Genomic DNA, 27,314 nt, shown 5'->3' with positions numbered 1-27,314 from the left:
GTCTCTCTTCCCTCCTCTGACTGTTCCCATAATAATGAGGGGAAATCCATATGGAAGAACCTGCTGCTGGGCGGGCAGGTAGCCAACAGAGGGCAAAAGTTTAGTGAAACACACATATACACATGAACACCGTAGATTGCCTTTTCTTAGCAGACAGAGCATTTACATTCGTAGCAGCATCAAGGAGGACTGCTGCATTTCTGCAAGAAACAGAAAGTCATCTGCCTTTCAATGCCCGGAAACCTTTAGAGTGAGAATCGCCTTCCTCGTTTCCTCATGACATCACTGCATAATCACCATGGGAAACTGTAGGGGAAGTGGTATAGAGAGAGCCATAGGGGGGTGAGGTTAGGAGGGCAAGTGGGGTGTGTGTGAGTGCGGAAAAGGGGGTGGATCATTTCCTGCACTCCCACCTCCTTTCACTCGCATGTGGGTAAGAAAATCAACTCTCCAGGTTTGACTTCCACAGTGTTTTATAGTCGGTGAAGCTGCAAATTCAACCACTCATCTGTTTTCTTTTGGGGATGTAAACCTGCAATATTCTCCTAAGAGAACGGGACCTTTTGACCTTTTGGCATATTGCCTCATTTCTCCATCACTCCCTGCACTGCGGGCGATGACACTTTTGTTGCAGAGGAAACAGAAAAGCTACAGTAAGTTTAGCATTCCCTGCAGAGGACGAACACGTTGATCTGGTGCATTGTCGCGTTGAGTTGAATTTCCCGGCCACGTATCAGCAGACCTGGCTGCCTTCCAGATAATTTGTCTTCATTAAGGCCGGGAGTTTGGTTCAGTCCAGGTTTTAATCTGTGTCGTCAGGAAGCCAACCGTGAAGGATACGACGTATTCAGCATATGTATGTTGCTGCAACTGTGAGAGTGTGTTTATTATCGTGGCACACATGGTCAAGTTCATGTATTCAGGGTGTCTAATGGGTAGTTTTTGCTTCCAGCAAGGTGTACAAAGCAGTATGTTCAGTTTGTAATTGAGACATATAGAAGTATACTGTCCCATAAAGCTATATAGCTGTGGCTGCATGAGAAGCAAAAGAAATTATACTGGTATCAATGAGGAAAGTATAACATTTAGTATTATATACTGTGTATCTCCTCTCATGACCTTTGACCTTGAAAGCACAGAAAATATTTTTGTGTGTTCGCCATTATTTAGTGTTGTCTGCATGTCTTGTGAGACATATTTTACCCTATATAGTGGTCTCATATTATGCAGAGTGCAACCAATGGTCGCTAACTGAGGGCTAACTACCATCATGCATTGCACAATTACGGAGAAAACAGCTAATTTAGACTGTTTTTATTTTTATACGTAACATTGATAACTCTTGATAAAATTCCCTGTATAGTGTGTAGTGAATAGTTGCTAATTTTGGACATAGCCTTAATGTAAAAGGAGATGGTGAACAGTTATCAACACTGAAACTTTGAAAAACATAAATGGAAATGTGTCGGGGTTATCTCAGCTGCTGATTCTACACTCTGCCTGAAACTTATTACACCTAATATTCACTAGAATTACAGTTTTATATGTTTGTGCTTTGTTTACATGATGTTGTAATTAATCCATAATGTAATTCTACTTCTGGTCCTTCTGTCTACTCTGTGTATACTATATCTATTGTATGTCTGCCCTTTTTGGAACATTGATGCTTTTACTCTGTTGCTCTTCTTGAAGTTTTCTCCCTCTTTTTTTTTATGTTAAAGGTTTTTTTTTTTGTTTCTCCTAATAGAAGGTCTAAAGGATAAAGTGTTGTACAGATTGTAAAGCCCTGTGGGGCAAAGTTGTGATTTTGTGCAATAATAATATCACACTGAATTGATGCGGTTACCTTTTTCTTGATAATGTTCGTATAATGTACTTCTTGCTGACACACCAGATTAAAATATTTGGATGTTCATACACTACTTTGTGGCTTTGATTCTGGGCTTTATAAACCACATTTACTTGACCTGAGGTGCACACACAGTCCCACTACCCATTTCTTAAAGAAACAGGAAGACAAAAACTAAAGTAAGATTTTGGAAAAGAAACAATAACATACAAAACGGATATTTGGAAAAAATTATAATTACTGTCTTATTAACAGCTTAAAGCCATTATGTATAGTATTTGAAAATGTCTGACTTTAGCATCAGAATAATTTGCTATATCACTTTTACACACGGTGGCTTTAAATCCAGCTGTTTTTGTTCTTATTCCGCCTCTGCAGGGTGATTAAACAGCAGTTTTTTGGTATTGTGGCTCCCAGCTGTTAAAAGTGGGCTTGGCTTGTCAGAGTAATTGTCTCTCTCATCACTGCTGATCCAAGATGAGGCACTTACCAGCCCCCTCCCCTCGCTAGTTTCCTTGTGTTGCATCATATCAGTAATATCCCCATTTGTAGCACCAGTGGCTGATACAGGCCAGCGTATTGTGAGGGAAACTGGGATGTTTCCAGACCGGCTCCCGCTGCTTGTGTAATGGTTTGAAATTGGCCAAGGCTCGCGCTGTTTGTAGGCGGGGGAATGTAATTTTTTTTTTTTTTTTAAATCTCATTGAATCGCTTTCGTTTAACTGCCAGAATGAAAGAGAGATTATATCAAATCAAAATATTGTCGTCATTCTGCTTTTTAATCTCTATGCTTTTCATGGGTAATGCCTTTTCGTGCTCCCAGTCCACGTCTCTCTCTCTGATGTCTATTTTTGTCTCTGTTTCCAATTGTTAAAGTGATGGAATATTAACACACACACACACACACACAAACTCTCTGTCCCTCTCTCTTTCAGACTGAAAATGGCAGTGCCCTCCATGAGGCCGCTCTCTTTGGGAAGATGAATGTAGTTCGACTTCTGCTTGACTCAGGTGGGTCTATAAATGTACTCTGGCAAAACAAAAACTCTGTTTTCTTGTGTGTGTGTGTGTGTGTGTGTATGTGTGTGTGTGTTTCCCTTGTTTCCCCTTTGTATTCTAACCTCCAGCTAGATGCACCACATGTTTTTTTTTCTCCAGATTTTGGGTTGAATGTGCCCTCAGATGAACTCCCAGCTGTCTGCTGCATTCTTTCACTCTGTTATAAAATCCTGGACTTTCAGCTTTATTATGGTTTTGACCATTTCCTCCCTTCAGTCCTATTAGTAAGGAGAAAGTTCAACAGGATATAGTAGCTCATGTTTAATTTTGATGATGTCACTCGACTCAACTGGATCAAGGGTCACGGTGACAAGTAGTAACCAAAATTAACTCATCTTCCTCTTATTTGATGTAGTCACTCACATGGGGAAGTTGTGCGTGTGTCTGGTTTTCTCACTTCATGAAACAAAACCATCAACATACAGGTATTTAAAGCAAAAGCTAAAAGTAAAAAGGGAAAAATTTACATCTTGGACATTTTAACTCCTTATATTCAAAACAGATAGAGTCTGGATACTTTTTTCCTTTCATACGGCCGCCATCCCCACCCTCTTTCCTTTTGCACTTCCTGTTCCCTGGAGGACTTCCTATGGGTGGCCATGTTCTTTTGGCCTCGATTTTATTAACATCCTGGATCAACACAGGGCTGCACTGGTCTGTTCCACTGAACTTTAACCCCGAAGAATTCAAACATTGCGTGTCTGTGTGCAGCGTGGCGCTGGTGGGATGCAGGATGGGCAGCAATCCGTTTGTTGTCAGTCATGGGAAACGGTTGAGGATGTTGAAATATAAAGTCAGTGCACCAAAAATATCCGGTCATGTTTTGGATTTACTGGTGAGAACTGACGAATTTGTTTACTAAGCATCAAACTTCATTCTTGAACTTTGAAATAAGTGATTTGACACAGCCACAAGTCAAGGTCCACTTACTAGTTTTTTCCAAAACTTCCAACAGCATCATCTGATTACGCACACACGGATACTGAATACACATTTGCAGATTCCTGTAAATGTCAGTACGCACTTAAGAGGTTATTTTACACATTTACAAATCTGCTGAGCTGAGACACAGTTTTACAAGTCTCTACAAACATTTGCAAATAATATTGCTACAGTAGTGCCTCCATATCATACAGTCTTCATCAGTGGCTAGAGTTTGCTCAGTTTTCATGAAGGTGGATCTGTCAACGTGCTGTCATAATTTCATACTGTGGGACTTCTGGTCCTTGTTGGCTTAAAAGTTAAGAATAAATGTCCATTCTTCATTCATTTAATTTATTATGAAAGACAAGAAGAGTAAAATTCCATTAATGTTATAAAAATCACAAAAAAAGAGGACAAAATGCATAAAAAGCAAGAAGCAAAACCAGCATGTTACAGTTTAAATACAGTATACTTTAAATCTTAATCGATTTTTTTGTTTATTCATGTGTTATGGTGCACTGCAGAGTCAGCAGGGATAACATTTATTTTTCATGTGCCATGTGATCTACTGTATAAGGACAGAAAAGGGAGAAAACAGGGAGGTGATGGTGGACTTTGAGTCTAAAAAAAAAATCCCTCCAGTATTTTTAAATTCTCTTTAAAATTCACTTAAGTAGACTTAAGTGAATTTCCCTACAAACCACTAGGTTTGTGTGGGTGATCCGGGGGTTTTGAGTGTATTTGTGTGTGAGTCTCTGTTTAGTATGTTTGTCTTGTCTGTGCTAGAACTTGAGTTTGTGTGTGTGTGTGTCTTGTATATTCGTGTGCATCCATCTATGTGTCACCATCTGAGACTGCAGTTTAGCCTCGTCAAGTGTTGAGAGCGAGCGTGTGAACCTTTGTCCAGGGGAAACCCTGGTTTTAACCTTGATGAAAAAAGCATGTTGGCTGTTAATAAAGCTTCATGAATTCGTAAAATCCCACATTTATCCTCTGGTGACTGCGGCTCATTCATCTTTTGCTGACTGGAGTTTTGTGTCTGCTTGGGAGTGTCAGCAGATGTGGATTTCAGTCTGTGCGTGTACTGCATGTGAGTGTGTGGTTCAATGTGTCTGGGGTGAAGATGAATGTATCTTCTTTTTTTTTTTAACAAGTCTGAGTAGGTTAAACTTGTTAGACAAACTCATGGGTGTTGTGGTTTGACCTTTGCCCTGCTGTTCATGTACATCAATGCTTATACTGTATTATACGTGAGTGTGTATGTGTATGTGTGTGTGTGTTTCAGGGATCGACACCAATCTGAGAGACAGTCAAGGGAGGACAGCTCTGGAGATCCTGAGAGAACATCCTGCACCGAAATCCCAGCAGATCACTGCTCTTATCCAAGGTAAGACACACACACACTTACACATGCACACACACACACTTATGAGATGAATTTCACTTCAGAAATTGGGTTTGCGAAAAATGTAATATTCATATACAGTAAATGTAGTGCAACATAATAAAGATTAAGGACATAGTATTCACAATTTGCAGGTGTTTTTCATGCAGAGATTAAAAGCTTACAAGTACAAGAGCATAAACGGTGTCGGGTGTGTGACTGTAAAAACGTGCCGTTGTTAACACGTGGATGTAGAGACATGACATCGTGGCCGTTGTTTGCAAGTGGATGTGATTCTATTGAGAAATCTTGTTTTCCAGGAAGTTTATCTTCCACTGGGGGAACAATGGAAGCTGCTGCTGTACAGTATGAGTCCAGTTGATACAGTGCTGTGTAGTTAACATCCTTGATATTCTCACAATACAGTGTTCTTCCAAATCTCCTGCCATTGTCTCACTGGCATTTTGAATAAGATGGTTATCGATGGATTTCTGGAATGTGCAACAAAATGAATGGCTGTTGATTGACTGTTTTAATAAAGTATTTAGTTTTGTATGGGTAGACTATTGTAATTAATGATGAGACAGTTTTTATGTGTAGATAGAATGCTGTTTTTCCTGTCGTAGTTTCCCAAACACACCAATCACATACGTGCATATATATACGTTTCGTTAGGTGTCAGAACCCCAATTACTACCTGCAACGGTTATAAAAGATATGCAGGATGTAGTGCATCAGATAAGTGTGCATAAGTGTAATAAGATATTTAAATGTCACACACATTGTACAGCAACAGCAGGACTTCATAGCGTAGCGTAAACTCTTTATATATCTCAGTCAGAAGTATCAGGACCACCATTTCTCAAAGTTTCAGTTACCTCAGAGCTTAAAGCAGAAATCTGCTTAGCATCACTATGTGCAGTATACTCAAACGTAAACAGTCTGTGTTGAAATGTGGAGCTCGCAGTCTCTACTATGTGCAGAACGTGCATTTCAGGTTGGAAATGCAGTTATCACCTTTTAATCCACAAAGAAACGAGATTTCAAACATTTTTCAGTTGAGATTTTAGGATGAGAGGAAGGATGGTTCAAAAGAGTTTAAATGTCCAAAAATTGCTTTGTGCATAAAGATTGCCAACGGAGGTGGTTCAAAAACTGACCGAATTATATAAAAATACTCAGAAGAAACCACAGTATCTTAGGAGACAGGAGGAGGTGAACGTGCTTTTAAATATATTACATAATGTGACAAGGTGGAGGAGGAGGAGGTCACTTTGGTACACGGAGGTGGCGAGGGCGCATAAAGTCATACATTTTTCATTTTGTTATGACTTTAAAGTCCATCACATTAATCAAAGAGTGAAAAATGCACAACAGCATTTTTCTACCGAGGATCCACCTGGTCAGTCTATTTCAGGAAAAGAAAAAAGGTACAAGGTTTTCACTTTCTGGTCCCAGTCTTCCTTCATCTTCTGCCTGACGTTAAAATGCTTGTTTTGCTCTCATGTTTACTTCAGTGTGTTTTGTGTGTGACCGATGATTGTTAGTTTGCTCTTCAGTCTCTGGAGACCCAAAGATTGTCCGGATTGCACCTCCTAAAGACAGTGTTGTCCTGAGGTGATTATGAGGCTCAGTACGAACACTGTAATCTGTGGCTTGGAGGCCTTCACTCTATCGGTCCTTGTGTAATCTCTGGGTTTATGTTAGGCACGTAGTTACAGATGATTTAAGGGGAGCGAGATAAAACCTGACAGAGATGGAGGGGGATAGAGGGATGAGGAGAATATGTCAGAGCCAAAATTAACAAGGAATTGGTCTTAACTACTGTATAAGGCAAAGATAGAAAGGGGAACACAATAAATCACAGGAATGCAAACAAATTGACCGCAGCTAGAAAATAACAGACAAAATGTCGACATTAAACCAGGGAAAACACAGCGATGGAACAGCCCAGAGTAATTTAGTTGTAATTGGTGATTCCAGTTTCCTATTTCATGTTTATTGCTGAAAGAATAGAGGATTTATTATTGTAAAAAAAAAAACAGGGAAAAACCATCTTGACCTGCCCTGTTTTGATGCAGATGTTGGATGTATTTTGAACTTTTGAGTTCTCCTACTGAAATCCTGAGTAGTACAAATCAAAATTCCTCCTTGTGAGCTGAAATATTCTTAAATATGCAGTGAATGAGAAGAGTAGATGTCCGGAATTGAAAAAAGAGAAGCGCTCGTCGTCATGAATAGGACATTTGTTGCTTTTTAAATGTCAAAAATCTGCACGATAGTAGATATCAGTCAGGAATAGTCATCCTCGAAATCTCATGTCAGTGAACCAGAGCTTGAAACACAGATTTGGACTTTACCATAAAAAGGAGTGTGTGTGTGTGTGTGTGTGTGTGAGAGAGAGAGAGAGAGAGAGAGAGAAAGGACACAGCTGTGACTTGGTGAAAAGATCAGCTGCATGCCATTTCCTGTTGGAGAGGAGATGGAAAAGGACACACACGCACACACATACACACAAAGCGCAAAAGACCTGTTCACTCAGTCGTACCAGCTGAGAGGTTTCTTGCTGCCACAGGCGTTTCGTTATGAATAGATTCTCATTTGATTTAAAGCGCTCGATTCATCCTACTGATCAGATTCATTAGCGGTTCACTTTTTACTGCCTGGCAGCAACTGGTTATGTACTACAGTGCTGTAAAACTGTCAGGCATTCTTAATCCTTCCTTTCTGACTCTGATACACATTCCCATACTCACTATAATTGTATGCAAATGTGGTTGTGTATCATAATTATGGAGTTGAATAGCCAGGATTCATAGCACACACTTTCCTAAGAAAAGACTGTGACATTAACAGGGCTCCTCATTAGGACTCTGCAGGGAATCTGTCACACGATTTCACTGTGTGTGTGTTTGTGTGTTTTCAGCTCCTAATGCTTCATTCAAGCAAGTTTATTATCCAGTGCTTCTGCCTCCACACCTGATCCTGCTTTTTTTTTTTCTTCTAGAATAATTCTTCTTTTGTTTTTGTTTTTTTTTTATGAACAGCAGAGTGCTCTATTAGCAGAAGCTGTGGAGTGAATTTGCAGTGTGGAGAAAAGTGGGAATTGAATGCAGCACAAGCTGTTTACCATTCTGATGGTCATGCTATTATATTGATTGAGTGAAATGCCTCTGAAATGCTTTTTCTTCTGCCCTCCTCCTCCTCCTCCTCCTCACCACCACCATCACGTTCTCTGTCAAACTCTTCTTCTCCTCTCTCTCTGTCTCCTCATTCCCCCCGTTTCCCCCAACGTATTTTCACTTTTCCCCCCTCACCCTCATCTCATCTGTCTTCTCGTCTCACCCTCCATCTTCTTCCTCCTCCCTTCGCCTGTCTCTGTAGAGTATGTGACGGATGAGATGGAGAGACGGAGTATCGTGGAGGAGCCTGTTCGCAAGTGTCCCGTCCCTGCACCTCGAACCTCTGTCCCCTCGCCCTCCGCCTCCCCCTCCCTCAGACACAAGAGTGAGTACTCGCACGCACGCACACACACAGACAACAAAATGGCTTTACACTGAAATCGATCCTGAAACAAACATATTTTATTGTTTTCTCACAGAAAAAAGGATTTCCCTTTTAAGAAAGGGACAGAAACCAGCAGCAGAGATGTGAAATAGCAGAAATACATTTTGCATAAGGTTCAGAATACGTTTTAAGATATGTCTCAACATTTCCCAAAGAATCAGCATAAACAATGTATTCACACAAGTACAGAAAATATCCTTCCTGTTGGATGAAATCCAAGGGACTAGCAGCCCAGAGAAGGAATTTATCTTTTATCCACAATTCATTTCACATTGATTTCTGTGCAGTTTTGTAGATATTTTAGAAGAAATATAATTGGAAGTATCACTGGCTTTTTTTCCCCCTGCAATATGAACAAACAATACAATATAAATCCGGCCACGGAGAGCAGCTCCTTTAGTGGAGAAAAACTGTTATTACCTCTCTGAACAACCAGAGAGTTACCCTGTCCAGCGCTGCCCCCTGCGTTACAAACATGACATCGCAAGAGGCTGAATTCCTGCTGATCTGCTCTCCTATCTCAGTGACTGTCAGCAGATACTATAATTACCTTGATTACCTCAGAGACTCTTGGACGGAGGCGTGAGAAAGTGATTAGCGCAGTTAGCTCCTCGACGCTGTCTTGCCTGAACAACTCTGAACACATCAGCAATGTGAAGGGGAGACAGAGGGAGGTGTTTTGAAACCATTAGTTCTGTCTCTTCTTTTTTTTTTTTTGCCAGAGGTTGATTCTAGCAATAAATCAGACAAAGTGGATAAAGGAATCTAATATCCTGTTCCAATTTTTGTACTGTACAGTGTGTTTTGGTGGTGGGTGTCCGCCCTCCCTCCATATGTTTTCATTTAATATTAAAACAATATAATATGTAAATGTGTAATGCAGACTTTAGAATAAAATGATGCACTTTTTCAGTTATATAAGCTTATTTTTTGCCTTTTTTTTTACCAGTAATATGTGCTCTATCACTGATGCTGTAAAAGACTTCAGATGTATTTTTTCACTCTTCTCCCCCCTCTCTTTTCCTCCGCTCCCTAGATGATGCTGTGACGAGTGAGCTGTCAAAACTGCTCCACGAGATCAAAAAGTGCCGTGACAGGGACTACTCCTTCGAGGAGCTCTGCCACACCATCTCTTCCCACTCCATGGACAGCTTCGGCAGCGGCAGCGGGCGGCTCTCTGACGAGGAGCGCCCCGATCGACCCAACGGCACCCTGACTCGAGGCAGCAAGGTACGGCGCTCAGTTATAACAGAGGTGTTTGGTCTGTCGGAGAAATGTCTTCAAGTGCCTCTCGTAAAGTTCAGAAGTCACTATGTGTTACATATAGAAGCGTCTTTTTTTTTTGTTTGTTTGAAATAATAAAAATGAATTCAGGAGCAGTGATGTTCATTTAAAGCATGATGTCAGAGGTAGTTTATGTTCATTAAATATGCCAACAGAGACACAAGTTAGACAATGTGCTGAAATGATTAATTAAAGGTTAGGTTCACAATTTTTCAAGTTTGTATTAAAACAATAGTCAGATGCCCATATGAACATTGAAACAGACTAATGGGCTGACTAATTTGGATAGATGAAGCTTCCTATTAGCTTAAAATAAACATAGCTTTAAATAAACCTTTGCACCGAATGAGTGCTGTGGATTTTTTTCCCCCATCACTTACATTGTAAGTGCATTATGAATGCATAATGGTCAGTATGAACAGGAAGAATGATTACAGCAAGAAAAAACATGTGTCAATGTTCATTTGGGCTCCTGACTGTTGTTTTAAGACAGATTTGAAAATTGTGAACCCTTCCTTTAAGTAAATGATTAGATGACAGAAAAATAGTTAGCATCAATTCTGATACTCAATTAATCATTAAAGTCATTTATCAAGCAAAATTGCCAAAACATCCTTTGGTTCCAGCTTCTCAAACATGAAGATTTTCTGCTTTTCTCTGTGTTATATCATAGTTAACTTAATATTTTTGGGTTTTGGGCAGTTGGTTGGTTTTTTCAGACATTTTATAGACCAAATTATTAATTAATTAAAAATATAATTGAGAGATTGATAATTAAAATAACAGTTTTTTGCATTCCTTGTTGCAAAACTTTGTCATTCATGTGTTCAAGTAACAATTACAAATATTTTGTACTGGTTTTGAATTGCTTCTTGACATTGATTATCAAGATACCATAAACCATTTTGTAGGAGGAGCTGTTTACATAAATATCTATATCTATATAGATATAGATATATATATGTACTTGCCCTCTGGTACTTGTTCTTTAGTGTAAGTGTGATATTTAAAAAAAATCATTATTCTATATCATGTTTCCAAGCAAATCAATGTAATACACCTGTACAAAAACACCTTCATCTGTTGGTATGTTATCACTGTCATGCATATGGCAACTTGGCAAACACAAAAAAAACACTCAAGCAACCTGTTTCTGCAGCCTTTTCTTAGCATCCTCTATTTTTGAAAGACATTTCATTACACTACAGAGGGTCCAGATGTGCTATCGTACTGTATGTGTGTAAGGGGGGGGGGGCACTTCTTGGTTGCTTGTACCTTTTATTTCTCTACAACAGGGGGCAGTATCAGACAGACAGATGCCACCGAGCCGCTTCGTCTTATTGAGTATTCACATGTTGTTGCTGAAACACAACAGCTTCTGTTTGTTGTTTGCCTGAATTTGTTTAGAATTGTAATTATTGTTTGCGCTCAAACATCCGTTCACAGCCGGCCCAGACTTTTTTTTTTTTTTTTTGCTTTGACCTTGCCTCTTCCAATATGGAGCCTTTTTTTTTATATACTGAAATACTCACTTCCTCTCTCCACATTCACTCAGTCACACACAGAGAAGAAAACTGATTAGACCTTATTGGTTTGAAGTGCAGGCAGGTGAGGGGTGTTGGGGGGGATGAGAGGAGGGGGGTTGGTACAGTAGACTCGTATCAGCTGACCAGAGAATCACAGCTGCAGTTTATTTCTAACAGCCAGCACAGCATGATGTAGAGGCTCTGAGCTTTTTCAATTCCACCGTCCACGAAGTCAGACGCTCTACAGGACACAGAGGTCATTTATCACACTGACCCCCAACCCCACCCCCCGCCTGAGCCTTTAGACCACACACACACACACACACACACACACACACACACACACACACACACAGATACATACAGAAGCATCCAGAGAAATGCGATTGTTTGTCTCTGCTCCTCGCTTCCGCATCACAGAACGTCTGTTTTTATTTTTCTTTCTATTTCTCTCCCTTTCACTCACCTGCAGCAGCACACACACACACACACACACACACACACACACACACACACACACCTCAATGGAAGGAATATTGTGACACTGATCAATAACTAATCATTTTCTCCATTACTGTAATAAGCTCAATATGAAAGCAAGCCAGAGCATGTTTACAGACAGTGCAGCAGGCGTTAAAACCTGCGGAGTCGTACACACACACACGTGCACGTATGCACTTAGAGCACACACACACACACACACACACACACACACACACACACACACACACACCTCTGCTCACTTAGGCTGTAATTATCTCAATCCATCTTGTGTCCCTCTCTCTCTCTCTCTCTCTCTGTAAGTACCAATTTGTATTCTATTACTGACACTCTGCGTGTATGTGTGTTTATGTTCCCTCTGGCTGCTGTCTGTACATGTGGCCGGAGCCATTAATGTGATTCGCTGTGTCTATTACACATGAATAAAACATGCAACAGCGCACGCAGAGGAAGATTGCACATTGCGTCGGTACCCGTTGTGTGTAAAACGAGCAATAACGGAAGCGCGTGTATGTGTGTGTGTGCGTGCCCTGTATGCAAAGGAGTACATACAGGATGTGTGTTCATTAAGATTAAAGCAATATGTGTTTCTGAAAGTCGATGCCGCTGGTTTACAGACACTTTTTCTTCTAATGTGCAGGATTTTAAAATGAAATCATTTTCCAAATGAGCACCAGGGCTGCAACTAACAGTTATTTCCCTTATTATTTAATCTGTTGTCTATATTTCAGATTAAACATTCAGAATATTTATTTGATTAAGTCATCATTGTAGTCAGGAAATCATCACTATATTTCTACACCTGCTTCCTTCTAACTGACATTATCAAATGTATTATTTTGACCATCTATGCTACTGTATAGATGTAAATTCATGATGGCACACACTCACACATATACTCACACCTTTGCTATCAGTGAATATAATCCTCAGTGTTACATATAACTAACCGTTGTCTTTAATGTCTTCATTGAAAATTAAAGACAAATGTCAGGAAACAGACAGAAATGCCCATCATAATTCCCTAAATTCAAGGTGACATCATCTAATCACTTGTTTTGTCCAGTAAACAGTCCCAAACCCAAAATGTACTCAATTTACAGAGATATAGAAAACATCAAAGTTCAAAATTCCCATACAAGAGAGTCTGGAAGTAGAAAAAGTTTGGTATTTTAGCTTTATAAATGACTTAAATCGATAAATAATCGATGATCCTTTTATTTTCTGTCAATTGACTAGAAACACAGTCCCAGTTTTCCTAAAATCTTTGCAGAGTTGAAATGTCTCTGAAGCACAGTTAATAAAGAGAAACTTTGGTATTTTTCAACCTGGACCTTATTCTCCCATCTTTTTGTGTCCAAGTGACTAATGGAGACAATTTTTTGAAACTGGTCCAGTGTTGAATGAGAGCTCTTCAGCCAGCAGCCGCAAAACGGGCTGCAATGTAATCTTGTGGGGCAATCACACCCCGTCAGTGAAAAAAGTGCTTCTTTTTGCCACTGATAGGCTGAGATTGTTATTATAAGTGTCTGATAACATTATGGAAAGGACCATACATAGAAATAAAATGTTTTTGTTTACTTTTCGCTTGATCCGGTCTGTTTGTTATTGTGTCTCACCGAGTCTCACTGAAGGAGAAGTCTCGTTCTGAAATCTCGCAAGAGTTGAGGTGTTGTAGAAATCGTCTAAATATTCAGCAATGACAGAGTTGGTGAGAAAAGTGCCGGGAGGAGTTTGCTGCGTTGGAGTACAGAAAGCATAGCTTAGTGTTATCTAAAAGAAGTCAGTGGACGTACATTGACAGTGTGCTGTTGCCCCAGAGGATCACATTGCAGCCTGTTTCACGGCTGCCAGCTGCAGCTCAATACTGTTGTCCCCATTAGTCACTTAGACACAAAAAGATGTGAAAATAGGGATGAAAAATACCAAAGTTTCCCTTTTAAGAGTGAAGAAAAATAATATACATTGCATACATTTGTGTTAGGGCAAATTATTTTGGGGGGTTTACTTTTGTAAAAACATCCAAAAGTCTATTTATGTTAAGTTTTATCTTTAAATTTAAAAACTTGTCAATTGGATAAAAAAAATCAGTATACAAATATCTTGCAGCATAAACACTCTGAAGTTTAACATCAATTCATCATTCACATCGCTGTTATCAAAGATCAAACATATTTTTTTTACATTTATTTTGCCATTTCATGTGAGTGACTAATCAGCAGCTGTTTTGCATTTTGCACTTTTTTGCACTGTTTACTTTGAACTGCAACAAACAATGTTCTTCCAGCAGGAAGCAAAACACATTTTTTTTCTGTGTATGGTGACATTATTAAGGTGAAACTCACTTTAAACCAATCTGCCCTTTTAAAAAAGAAAAACAATCTGGGTATTTTCCAGTAAAACTCAATAAAAAACACGATGATGCTTAAAAATATTGCTCCAGAATCAATTGAGGTCAGGGGTTAATCAGATCTGTGCTTTCTTCCGGGATTTGAGCTGAGCCTATTGTTCTCATGCCTTCAAAAATATACTCACATCCTACTTTGGTTAAGTAGCAGAGATTCCCAAAATAGCAATCTTCCCCTTTAAGAGTTTTCCAGAGACAACTGATGTAATATTGATCAGTTATGCAGTCCTCAGTGATGAATAATGAATGCTGTCCTTTCTATTGAATATTGGCAGCACTGCCTGGGTGATATCAGATTTTTAATGAAAGGATATACTGTATCTGCCTATTGTTCATGCATACAATGCAGTATGTGAGGACTGCAGTCCGTTTTACATCAATCAATATTCCAGCGTTGCAGAGGTCTCTTTGCTATCTTGAGCGATAGGTGACCTTTTGATTTCAGCCTCATTTTCTGCCTCCATCTCCAGCCTTGCTGCTGGGTTTTTTGCTCTTCCCATCTGTCCCTCCCTCTCTCTGTATCTTCTCTTAGATTAATTTCTCACAATTTTTCCTCTTGCTAAAGCTTTCTAGCTCTTCCTCCCATTTTTTTTTAACATGTCCTCCAAGCTTCCTCCACTCTAAATTCTCTCCTTCTTTTTTTTTTTTAACTTTCTCTCCACTGTGAGACTATTTTCTTAAACCTTGCGTCTAAAGAGGATTCTCTCATCATGATCTCTCGGCTCTCTGCTTCACTCTCCGCCTGTCTCCTCTTATATTGCTACTGAAAGCTACATATCAGACACCGCGGCGATATTGCTGTGTCTCTGTAATCTGTTGTGACCTGCGTCCTCTGATGCATCATATGGTTCACTGAAATATCAGGTGGGCTGTATCTGCCCTCTGACACATCATGCCACAAAGCTCATCCACACACCTGCCTCCTGGAAGCCAAACAGCCCCAGGAAAGGACACTGTGTGCATGTGTGTTAAAGTTGTTCTGTTGTTCCTGAACCTTCCTTACCTTTCTCACCAACTCATTGGCCCAGAGTAACGCACGGAGCTGGAGTGTCAAATGTTTCAGGAGTTTTACCAAAGTGTCTGTCTGTATCTTCACATGAGGGAGTTTGAGACTGAATACTGCAGTATATTTGTGTCAAGAAATGTTGAGTTATCGACCTGCAGAGTTTTCTTTTTGCTGTAACCGAAGACTCCATATGAAATTAAATCACTAAAAAGATGCATAATGTGTTTATACTAATGTGGGTTCATTGTTTACTTTGACTCTGTTAACCTGTTTTTGCAGAATGTGCTGCATCTGTTTGCTTTTTTCTTTAATATTACCAACTTAAAGTGCCCATAATCAATATTAAATTACAATAATTAACAATAAATAAAATTACTATGTGTAATACGAAAGATCTCACTCATAATGCCTAGCCCTCAGAGATTTATCACCCAACTCTGCACTTCCCTTCAACTCAGAGCATTTTAGCATCTTTCAGGTCATTGTTTTGGTCTCATAAGCATCATTTCCAGCCACAGCAGGCAGCAGTTTTCAGCAAAACCGCTCTGATAAACCAACTGTACGCTACCTGCCCAAACAGCAGACAGACACAGTTAGCTGTAGACTAGCAGAATGAATGTGGTGGTGCATTTAGCAGCTTAAAGAGCCAGATATTGTTGTTGGAGACCAAAAAACGTCTCCTAAAAGGAGAGTAAATATTGGACTTACATGACCAGAAACAAGACTCCAAATAAAGACTCCCAAAAAATTCATCCTGATTTAACTTTGCCGTTGTCTAAAATATTACCCCTTTGTTTCATTTCCCAGTTCTTTGCTCTTAGATAATATAAGCACAGATGAATCTTGTCAGGGCACATAGATCCTCTGACCTTTGACCTCCTTAATGATTGTTATTGTATGTTGGTGATCTGGGAATTGAATCCTTCTCTACATTTCACAGCGGCCGACCCCGCCTCTCGCTCCGGCCCTGGAGGAGGACGAGGCAGAAAAGAGTTGCGGCCCCACTGGATTCTGGGAAGCCCTGACGCCCTGCAACGGCTGCCGCAACCTGGGCTTCTCCAGCCTGTCGCAGGTACACACACACACACACACAGCTTTACTCACTGAAATTACAAGCAAGTGATATTGTGCCATTGTTCCGAGCGAATACTTTCACTGGTTACCTTGGGAACACAGCGAATGAGCCTGGCAGCTCTTGATACTCTGTTCAGTATCTGTCTCTTTCTTGCTCCCATGTGTGTGCTGTCTATCTGCCATCTCCACATTCTTTCTCTCCTTATCAGAAATTTCTAAAAAATCTCCTTGTCTTCCTGTTTTTTTTTTTAAAGCTTCCACCTTTAAGACTTGGTTCATGAACTTTAAATGAATAACGTTCAACCGAATAATACCTGAAACAATGACATCACATGAAAGATTAAAATGAAATCTGGATATTTCAGCAGCAAGTAGTAAAGTAATACACAAAAGAATATAAGTGTGAATTTAAGGGTTTGACTCATATTTTATTTTTAGAAGGACAAAACCAGCAATGATTTTTCTTTCAGACAACGTGAAAGATTTAAGTTCAGAGTACATATATAATTGATATTTGGTATCTGATTTATGATCTCATCAATCCACATGAGCACACAGTACGTCTTATAGTTTATTACAATGAGACGATAACAGAAGAAACCAGAGTTACAGCCTACAGGTGGATGCTGGAGTTGAAGGTCTGGGCCCTGTTCTTCAATGGTGGCTTAATTAAATTAATTTAGGCTAACGTGCTGTTATCAGGTTAAAATAATCCTGTTAATTCTCATCATAATTTGGTTCTTTGAATGCAGTTTGAGGACTGACTGTTCCTTGATGAAGTTATCTTGATAAAATTTAATTGTGATACATCATCCGATCATATTAATGTATCAATATAGCATTTTCTCATCTAAAATCATAATTATTTCAACATTTTTTCATTGTGAATCTAAGAAAGTGAGACGTTTGTGTCTGAAAATGATGACTGGGGTTCACCTTAAAATGTCTTGGTTAAGATTCAGCAATAAGCCTGCACTTTTGCAGGTTTGGGCTTAAGGACTTGTTGCTCTGACAGCAGTTCCAGATGGATTTTAAGACGTCTTCAAAGAACCAAAAAATCCAGACTCATGTCAAATCATCAACATTGTAATCCGGATGACTGTAGAGCTAATAGGACTTGATGTTTCAATCCGTGTGGTAAGTTGGCACTCTGGGTTTGGAGTGGTGAAAGGGAGGGTAGGTACATCATCAGGGTCATCAGGTGGACACCTTCCTTCCTTGACGTGTCATTGATAAGCCTACGACATCTCGAGAGGGCTCAACGGTGATACCTGGCATCCCAAGTACACCCCCCTCAGCTCCATACCCTCCTATCTTCTTCTTGCAGCCCATTTGTTGTCTTTCCTTTTAATCTAAAGCCAATTGCTGTTTTTTTCTGCTACATTTGACAAGGACTTGATTGCTTGTTGGAGGGAGCGACCCCTCACCCCCATTTTTCAACAAACTGATCGCTGATAGCTGTAACAACAAATCCACTGCATCCCGCTTCTACAGGGAAAATCTTGGTCTTCCAGCCATTCTGGGCAGCTTCAATTGCCAGTTAATAGTTCTTGGTCTTTTTCCTCTCATAAGCTTCTTCAGCACCATCTTCCCATAGTACTGTCAATTCCACATTGTATGCCAGCTTGGCTGCTGTGGACCACAGGACCATTTCTGGCCAGATTGTTGTAGCCACAATGTCTGGGGGAAACACAAGCTTTTTTTTCCCCAAGTCCACGTCCATTTTCCAATCTCGAGCAGCCTGCAGAATGCGTGCAGCCTTTGATGTTATATGGTGCTCTAGAGGTTGGCCTGCTGGTACAAATAGTGTGAAGTGGACATTTCCTGCTGATGATGGTGGGAAAGCATTTGTGGTGGTTTGCCTCTGTTCCAAGATTGATGCCAGCTGTCTGAGAACTTGGTTATGCCGCCAAGTGTAACGCCCTTGAATGAGGCTCATAGTGCATCCTGTTAAAATGCGCCTTAGTGATGCAGGTGTTTGATAAAGGGAGCAAATATGGTCTTCTCCTATCAACATTCTTTCATTGTGAATCTGTGAATTGTGAATGATGGTTGGAGTTCACCTTAAAACGTCTTGGTTATGATCCAGCAATAAGCACTTTTGCAGGTTTGGGTTTAAGGACATCAACATTGTAATCTGGATGATCAGCATCATCTGCACCATTTAATTACAATGGGAATACTGGATATGTGTGTCATGTATGAGTGCATGCTTGGAGTGACAATAGCTGTTACTGTATCTACTCTACATGTGCATCTACCAATATAAAATCCAGGAAAATGTCAATAAAAATGTAGAAATGAAACTGAGAAGGTATGGATTACTGCGCAGTATTATGAGGATGTGCAAAATTGGCACTGACAAAGAAGATGGAAAAAATATACAGTGTTTAATATATTTATGAGCTCGGGGCCTACAGCAGTAAGTTGCACTTGAACAGATTTATGCATAAAATCTACCCATTTTATGAGCCAAAATAAAACACGAGTCTCCTATCCTCACTAACATAGACTCCATATATTTATCCTCCTTGTACCCCCCAAAAATATTGATGTTATGTGGTCAATTATGCACCCGCAAAAGGTGACAAATCAAAAATGTCTGTGCAGCAAGTGTATACATACATTGTATACATCTTTTCTCTTCCCCTTCTCCCTTTTAATCATACTTTTTATGGCTCTATTAGTTCTAATGTTTTTATTTTTAAACATTGTGTAACTTTTTTCTGTTAAAATCGGTTAAATGCCATGCTGTGTCTGAACAATGAAGACATCTTAGACGTAGCTCTACTGTCACAGCAAATGAGGAAAATGCTCAGGTTTGACATCAGCGAAATCCTGTTTTTATTGCCCTAAAGGGAAAATAACTAATAAACTCCACGAAGAGGAAGCTGAACTCTCCAATGTCAGATATTTTGCATCTCATTTTATAGGCATCCTGGGAATGTTATACTTACCCGATTGCTAAATATAACATTGGCTAAATATAACAGTTACTAATGTTGTGTTGCATGAGTTGTGGATATTGAAGTTTAATTGACTAGGGATCCTTTTTCACTCGTCACCTCTCCTGCCAGTGTGTGAAGTATCCTGTTGTTTTGACCGATTCTACAACAGTGAACAGTTCCTACTACCTCCTGCTCGATCTTTCCTCTTTCCTCCCTCCACCTCTACCCGCCCCCCCCACAGCCCCACGTGCTGTGTACATAAATGTGGTTAAGTGTGTGCAGATGAGGGTGTTTAGCGGTGAGATACACGCTGGCTCAAACAGCAGGACACCTGACATTTATAACACAACAGACCCTCTGTCTTGTATACTGGCAGCCTGCCTGACTGCCTGGCACACTGCCTGGAGAGGATCGCACCTGGATCAGCGCGTGTGTGTGTGTGTGTGTGTGTTGATGCCTGGGAAGAAAAAAAAACATTTTACATTTTAGTTTAAATTTTCTATGTTTGAGGACACCGTGAGCATGTGGGTATATACAACATTTTTGATGGCATCAGCTTCGGTGTGTGTGTGTGTAAATGTGCATCCAAATTTGGCATGGCATCATTTTGAGTTTGTGTGGGTGGCTTTGTGTGTGTGTGTGTGTGTGTGTGGGTTTAATAGAGAACGATACTGTAGAGGATGGGAAGAAGAGAGTGGGAGAGAAATGGGAGTTGTTATAGCATAATTAAGTTAGCACTATGCTAATTTGCCCTGTGTAGTTGTGAATAAACTGAGTTAGCATAAAGAGAGAAGCTGGTGCATTCCCTCTGAGAATGAATGGACCCAGTGAAAAATGTTTAGTGCTGCAGTTGTTTCCATCATTTTCATCTCAACCCTTTGTTCTGATCATCCCACATGAGATCTGTCAACCTAATTCTTCTTTAGCTTGTTTTCCACCATCCCTCTCTATCCCACGTTCATCTCTCCCCATGTGTTAATCTTGGTATCGATTGTCTGAGATTTTCAGTTTGTCCAAGCTGTCACTCAGGACTGTCAGTCAAAGGACTGGACTTCAACAAGTCATTTAAGAAAGATTCCTACACTAAGAGCCTGAGATTCATAACCTAAAAACTGCAAGTTAGATTGATATCTTTTGGATTTATGTAAAGCTGAAGAAAATGTATGTCACACACAATATTGGTTTAATTCATTTTTTAGTATATTATTTATATTGTGTAACATGTAACCGCCCTATTTTAAAGGCCTTTTCTTAATATGTGTGATAGAGTCCTACATGAATGCACAATTCTATGCCAAAGTTAGTTTTGGTTATTTCAGATGAGTAATTTTCTGTTCTTTTAGTTTTGACTATGCTTGTCAAATCAAATCTGATCTGATCAGACCACACACACAGTCTTTCGGAAGCAGATAAACTTAGTTTTGACTGATTTTTTTTTTTTTTGTTTGGCCACTTGGCCAGACTTACTGACGTGCCTCAGTTTGATATACTGTACTTGGTAGCAAACAGTTGGTTATTTACACATCTAGCAAATATGGAGCAACATTAACATGTTTGTCACCTGTTGATAGTCATTCTTCTTTTAGCTCTACTTTGGTCTCCACCATCTCATGAGAAAAATGTCTCTAGCTGCTAAATCCTTCATATGTTCACCTTTGTTTTTCTGCACTTTGGTGCTGCACAGGTAGCATACAGACAGTGTTTGCAGTCTGTCAGGAAACTATGCTGATAAGAGCGGTGAGAGTGAACCAAAACGGTAAAGTTGTGGGTTGGAAAACCAAAACAATGAGCTGAAAGATGTTAAAATGCTCCATAGAGCCTAGTGGAACTGCAGAGTCTCTTTGGATTCATCACAAAGAGTGGGGAAAAATACATTATAGCAGCTTTAATGTTAGCTTTAATTTTTGAAACCAAGTTCTCATGTGCTTTAAATTTAGTAAGTGTAATGAGGAACTCATTTGCCAGTTTATAAGGTACAAAGCTCTCAGTATTATGCAGTACAGTTCAACAGCTCCACAGACTACAGCCTCCAAAATGACCAAAAAAAGAACAATTTCAACATAAACCAAACATTATGACCCATCATGACAGTAGGATTTATTACAGAGGAGTTGTGTTAGCCCGCTGGGTGGGTGTGATAAAATGGCAAGTCTATCCTTCTGTATTTGTTTTGTGTCAGTGAGTGTGCACATGCCTAAGCAGGTGCACACACAATATTATTATTAGTGATTATTTGAGTGTGTGAGTGTGTGTACACAGTACACGTGTCACAGACTGTGCTTTGTATTAGATTAGCCAGAGTGCACTCTGTTCCAAAGTATGTCATTACTGTATGTCACATGTTTACGTTTTGTGTGTGTGCACATGCGGGCAGACGTGCCTGCATAAGGAAGCTTCCCCTTTTGTGAATTTTTGTAACCTACCATGGGTTTCCTCCCACCGTTGCCATGTGAGCGCTGACTGGCACCAAAGTTTGTGTGGAGGAGGTTTCCTCTGCGACGTCGACTTAGAAAAATAAGTTTAGATCTCGCTGGTGGAAACCTTGAAAGCAGAATAGAGAGAAATAAATGAGAGAAGGATAATGAACAAATGTAAGAAAAACACTTAGATAGATGGAGGTCGGCAGGGTTGCTAGGCAACACAGAAATTCATGAGATGTCAGACGTGGGATGTCCACCATTGACAAATCTCAGTCACCATCAGCATGGATGCGTCAGAGCACTGTGCACGCACAGGCATGCACACACACTTGCACACGTCAGCACTTCCTGACTGTCTTCAAGCTTCATTCCCTTCCTTTCACCTTTACTTCTTCCTTCCTGTTTTTTTTACCTCCATCTCTCTTCCACCACACTCCACACTCTCTCTTTCTCTAGCTGTGTTTTCATCTCTCGAGTATGTGGCTTGGTGACCTTTTTTTTTTTTTTCTTTTATGTGTTTCATGATCTCACTAGAAAAGGAGCAAGCAGATGTTTTGGGAGAAAGCTGGCTGGTAGATTTGACATTTCAGTGACACATTTCCTGTGCACTGTGGTTTTGTGCTTTAGGTAAATGAAATATTTAAATGAAAGAAGGTTAATTATAGCATTTGACTGTTATTTTTCATCCCACTTTCACTTATTGTTTTACACAGAATATTTACAGCAACAAGATGGTTGTCACAATCAGTATGCTGTTAGAGCTCATTATAAAACAGAGTAATGAAAACGTAAAATAAAAGAACTAATAGTAACATATTGATAATAATAATTATATAAAATATTACATCAAGAAGGGACAGGGGAAAAGAAAGGAAAATAAAGACATAAGTAAAACAAAAAAGATAATAGTGAGTCAGTGCTGTCTGTCAGTAGCACACTGTGCACACAGTATTATGCAGAGGTCACATTTCATGTTGTGTACGGGAAGGGAAGGAGCAGGCTCTACCAGTAGGCTATATCCTCTAATCTTTGTTAGGTGGAAAGTTAAACCTTTTGACACAATCAGAAAAGGGAGCCTCACTTTCAGGAATGTACTGGATGAGCCCTTTAGATTGAGTGTATTTTTTCCAGGTTAAGGAAGTAAAACATATCTGTAATCCAATGAAAGTGAGAGGGAGGATTTTTGGCCTTCCAGTTAAGCAGTATCAGTCATCTTGCCAGCAGGGTTACAAAGGCTATAGTGCGCTTCCTTGATGCAGACAGAAAGGAAGAGTGAGAGAAACCGAACAAAGCTGTGAACGGATTTGGTGCAACCCTTCTCTTAGATAATGTCTGAGATAGTTTTAAAAATCTCTGTCCAGCAGTTACTCAAGGCTTAAAGTAACTACTGGACAGAACATGTGTATGAGATTTGCCGGGAAATGCTGACAGCGATTACGTGCAGGAGAACTGTTATTCAAGATTTTAGATAATTTTAGATAATATTGGTGTAATGGGTGCGGTGCACAGTTTTGCATTGTATAAAAGCATGTCTTGCACAAATAGAAGAATTATGAGCCCGATGTAAAATATCAGACCATGGTTCATCAGAAATTTCTTCTCCCAAGTCTTTTTCCCACAGGGCCCTAATGGGGTTGTGGACGTATTTGGTGAATTACAAACCAGTGAAATTAATCCTTTAAATGGCTTGACTGGTGTCAAGAAGTCATCAAGGTGTGTGTCCATAGGTAAAGCTGGAAATCCAGTAAATCTAGAGCCGACAAAAGAACGGACTTGCAGATATCTGTAGAAATGTTGCTTAGGTAGTGAGTATTAATCAGAGAGCTGTTTAAATTAGACAAATACATTATCGATATATAGATCTTTAAATTTACAAATACCTAACATGGACCAAAGTAAAAAAGCATCATCTGCAAGAGAGGGTGGGAAAACGTGGTTTGAAGTCAGAAGGGCATTTAAGATTCCAATATTAGCAGCCCAATAGTGGAATCTCAAATTCGGTAAAGCCAACCCTCCAAGGGAGCCAACCCTCCCTTGGAGGGTTGGCTCCCTTGGAGGGTTGGCTCCCTTGGAGCCACTACACTACACTGAGTGAGTAAGACTGGAAGAAACTGGAACGGATATGAGAATCGGGGAGGAACACGCATTTTAACGGCTTAAAGTTAGCTCTGTAAAGGTCTTTCAATTTAAGCGTGACCTTGATTCCCAAATAGGTGAAGTTGTCATTTGTAATTTCGTAGGTAAATCTGTGTAGGGGAAATTGCTTTGCTGTGTGGTTTATAGGAAACATCTCACTTTTGCTAATTCATAGCTATAAATATGACCAAATGATTGAAGAGTGGCCAAGCTGGGTGGGATCGAAACAAGACAGGTTGGACAAGAACAAAAGCAGATCATCAGCATAAAGGGAGACCTTAACATTTATCCTGTATCTACAAATTCCAGAGATAGCAGGGTCAGATCGAAGGGCTATGGATAGGGGTTCAATGGCAATGGCAAATAGTAGGGGGCTTAAAGGGTAACCTTGGTGAGTAGAGCGAAACAGGTGAAAGAAGTCAAACTTCACAGCATTAGTTCTGACAGAGGCCTGGAGACATGAATAAAGTAATTTAATCCAAGAAATGCATCAAGAGAGATAAGTGCTTCCTGAGTGTTTGAAGTTGGGAGGTGATAAATAGTGCAAACACACATCTAAGATTAGAGAAAGAATGCCTTTTATGGATAAACCCAGTCTGGTTGGCTGAAATTATAAATGGAAGGGCAGATTCGCCTTGAATCTGCCCTTAGCTAACAGTTTCGATAACAATTTGAAATCTACATTCAAGAGACTTTGGTCGACATGAGGTACAGGGAAGTAGGTGTTTGCCCTTCTTTAGTGTAGGAGAAATATTTGCAAGCGTAAGGGTTTGGGGAAGGCAGAATTAAAAGATTCATTATGCATGTCTAAAAGTAATGGAGCCAGCTGATGCCAATTATTTGTAGAACTCTGATGGGAACCCATCTGGCCCGGGGCATTTCCTGCTTTGTAGGGACGACACTGCAGTATGAAGCTCAGAATTAGTTATTGGTTTCTTAAGTTCCTCACGAGCTGAACATTCAAATGATCAAATTATCAAAACTAGGAGAGGATGATATATGGTCAGAAGAATACAAAGACATATAAAATCGTTTGAATACATTATTAATTTCAAAAGGGTCTGTAGTTTTATCTGCGTCAGTCTGAATCTGAGGAATTTGATGAGATGAGGCCGTCTGACATAACTGGTGTACCGTGTTCACAGAAGGAAGACCTTGTTAGTGGCATCCTGTGACGAAAGATGTTCCGTATATATTTCCGAAGACTGAGAGGTGGCATATAAAGTGTAAGGTTAGGAAATGTGAAAAGCCAAGAAAGCTAGTTTCTTTCCTATGTTTTTTCTTATGCCTGGAAATTATTTCATAATTTCATACTAAATTTGAAAAAAGAATAAATTAAAGCCTTAGATAAAGAACATCCTCCCAACAAACACCACATAACTCATATTTGTGGTTGTGAAAAGTTATTTCTTTAAAGAAGAACACCACAACACATTGAAAGCATGTATTTGTATTTATTTTACTTATTATCAATCGATCAGCTTTTTATTCTGTCGATTTAATTACATTTTTCAGTACACCAAACATTAAAATTCTAATTTATTATCCTGCTCTTTCTCTTTATCTTCCTCTTATCTGTTTCTCCTTTTTTCCCCCTCTCTGCTCTTCTCTCTCCTCTCTGTGGGATGTGGTGCAGCTCTGTGTTTACAGTTAGTTCTTGTTAATGGCTTTATACCCTGTAGACTCTGCAGCTATAGACTGTCTTCCTGTCATCCTAATCTTCAACACACACACCTATGGCTGCTGTCATATATGTTTTCTCCTGAAATAGATTGACACACACACACATATGCTGCCCTTGAGCACATGAAGATGTTCTCTCTCCGTGTGTGTGTGTGTGTGTGTAGTCTGACTTCCCACTGGAGTTCAGATATCTCGTTGTCCTTGAGGTAAACAGGAAAAGGGAGAAAAGATTGGAGAGTGGAAAAGGAGCATCAATAAAGAAAGACCTCCAACAGGAAATACTATGTCCTGCGGTATTTGTACAGCATTAAAACACATCCCTACCTCTAGTGGTGGAGTGCTCTTGAGCAAGGCATTAAGCTTAAAATGCTTCCATAGTTGTAGAAATAGTTGTAGTGAAACCAGGTAAATGTATGTCATTATTTAGTATCAGTTTGTCAGGGCAATAACGGACAAAACATACACACAGGTGACAGTGAGAAAGGGAACATTTGCATTGTGTATTTATGTATACAATGATCAAAGATGGTGTAATAAGGCTTTTCTGTCACTGATATTTAAATAGAGCAAACACTGAAACAATTAAGGGTTTGCTCAGTTCATAAAGATCTTGCTTGTGACTTCATTTAAAGTTATTTTCTATATGAAACACTGTCTTGTGGTCCTAAATTACTTGTAAATATTTTAAGCTAATGATGTTAGCACACAGTTGCTGTTTCTTTCCAGATTCTCACTCCTGCGACATGATTATGGAAGGACAGGTTTGAAAAAGAAGCTGTTTTTTTGTAAATCTGAGCGATTTATACATAACTAACGCAGGTAATAAACTTTGTTGAGAGATACTGAGGTAGCGGCAGGGTGATTTAGAGTTACCCTACAGGGATCAATAAAGTTTAATTTACTCTGGAAAAGTAAATTTAATTTACACAGGAAAAGACCACTTCACTGTAAAGACCATATTTGGAGACCTCAGCGGGTATTAATGAAGACATTGTGGAAGTCACAGGCAATCACTCAGCGTCAGTTTAATGCTACAGACCATCTGATCCAGTCATGTGGAGGTTCAGCGGTGCTTAGTGGATTTGTCAAGGAGAATGACTTTGTGACAGATAATTTGGGGTCTAATGTCCCACTTCCTCCTCTTCTTTCTGTCCTTTCTTCCTTCACCTCACTCCTCATTTCTCTTTCTTTCATCACTTTCGATCTTTATTTCTCTGTCCGGCCGAATCGAACATCTACAGGTGATTCAATCTTTCCTTACAGATGGAAGCAGAAACACCAAAGAACAGTTTGAACTAGGTGATTTTATGTGTAAAGGTCTCGGGAGATGTTACATGAAACTAATTTTAACAGTCTGAGTGCGAAATGTTTTTTTACCTTTAAAAAATATGTACAAGACAGATATAAAGTAGATTTTAGTGGTTAAAATTACAATTATTAACAATACCTCAAAAGAGACAGTGCTTTTCCAAGTCAGCACATCACAGCATTCTCTATATATTTCTCTCCCCCTAAAACAAAGCCCATCAAAAACAAGGGCAGATCA

General features: G+C 39.6%; 1 protein-coding gene across 4 annotated transcripts in view; it reads left to right on the top strand.

Annotated features, from left to right (window-relative positions):
• Positions 1-27,314, top strand: part of anks1b (ankyrin repeat and sterile alpha motif domain containing 1B) — a 236,775-nt gene that overhangs the window by 90,529 nt on the left and 118,932 nt on the right. For all 4 annotated transcript variants that reach the window (XM_042403120.1, XM_042403118.1, XM_042403116.1 and 1 more), the window contains exons 6-10: positions 2,785-2,860; positions 5,118-5,219; positions 8,601-8,723; positions 9,820-10,013; positions 16,448-16,579. In XM_042403120.1, coding sequence (XP_042259054.1) covers positions 2,785-2,860; positions 5,118-5,219; positions 8,601-8,723; positions 9,820-10,013; positions 16,448-16,579 — 627 coding nt within the window. The remainder of the gene's footprint in view (positions 1-2,784; positions 2,861-5,117; positions 5,220-8,600; positions 8,724-9,819; positions 10,014-16,447; positions 16,580-27,314) is intronic.

This window comes from Thunnus maccoyii, chromosome 23 (assembly GCF_910596095.1).
Source record: "Thunnus maccoyii chromosome 23, fThuMac1.1, whole genome shotgun sequence".
In the NCBI taxonomy this organism is placed as follows: domain Eukaryota; kingdom Metazoa; phylum Chordata; class Actinopteri; order Scombriformes; family Scombridae; genus Thunnus; species Thunnus maccoyii.
Note: the sequence above shows the minus strand (reverse complement) of the source record. Positions and strands in the feature narration are given on the sequence as shown.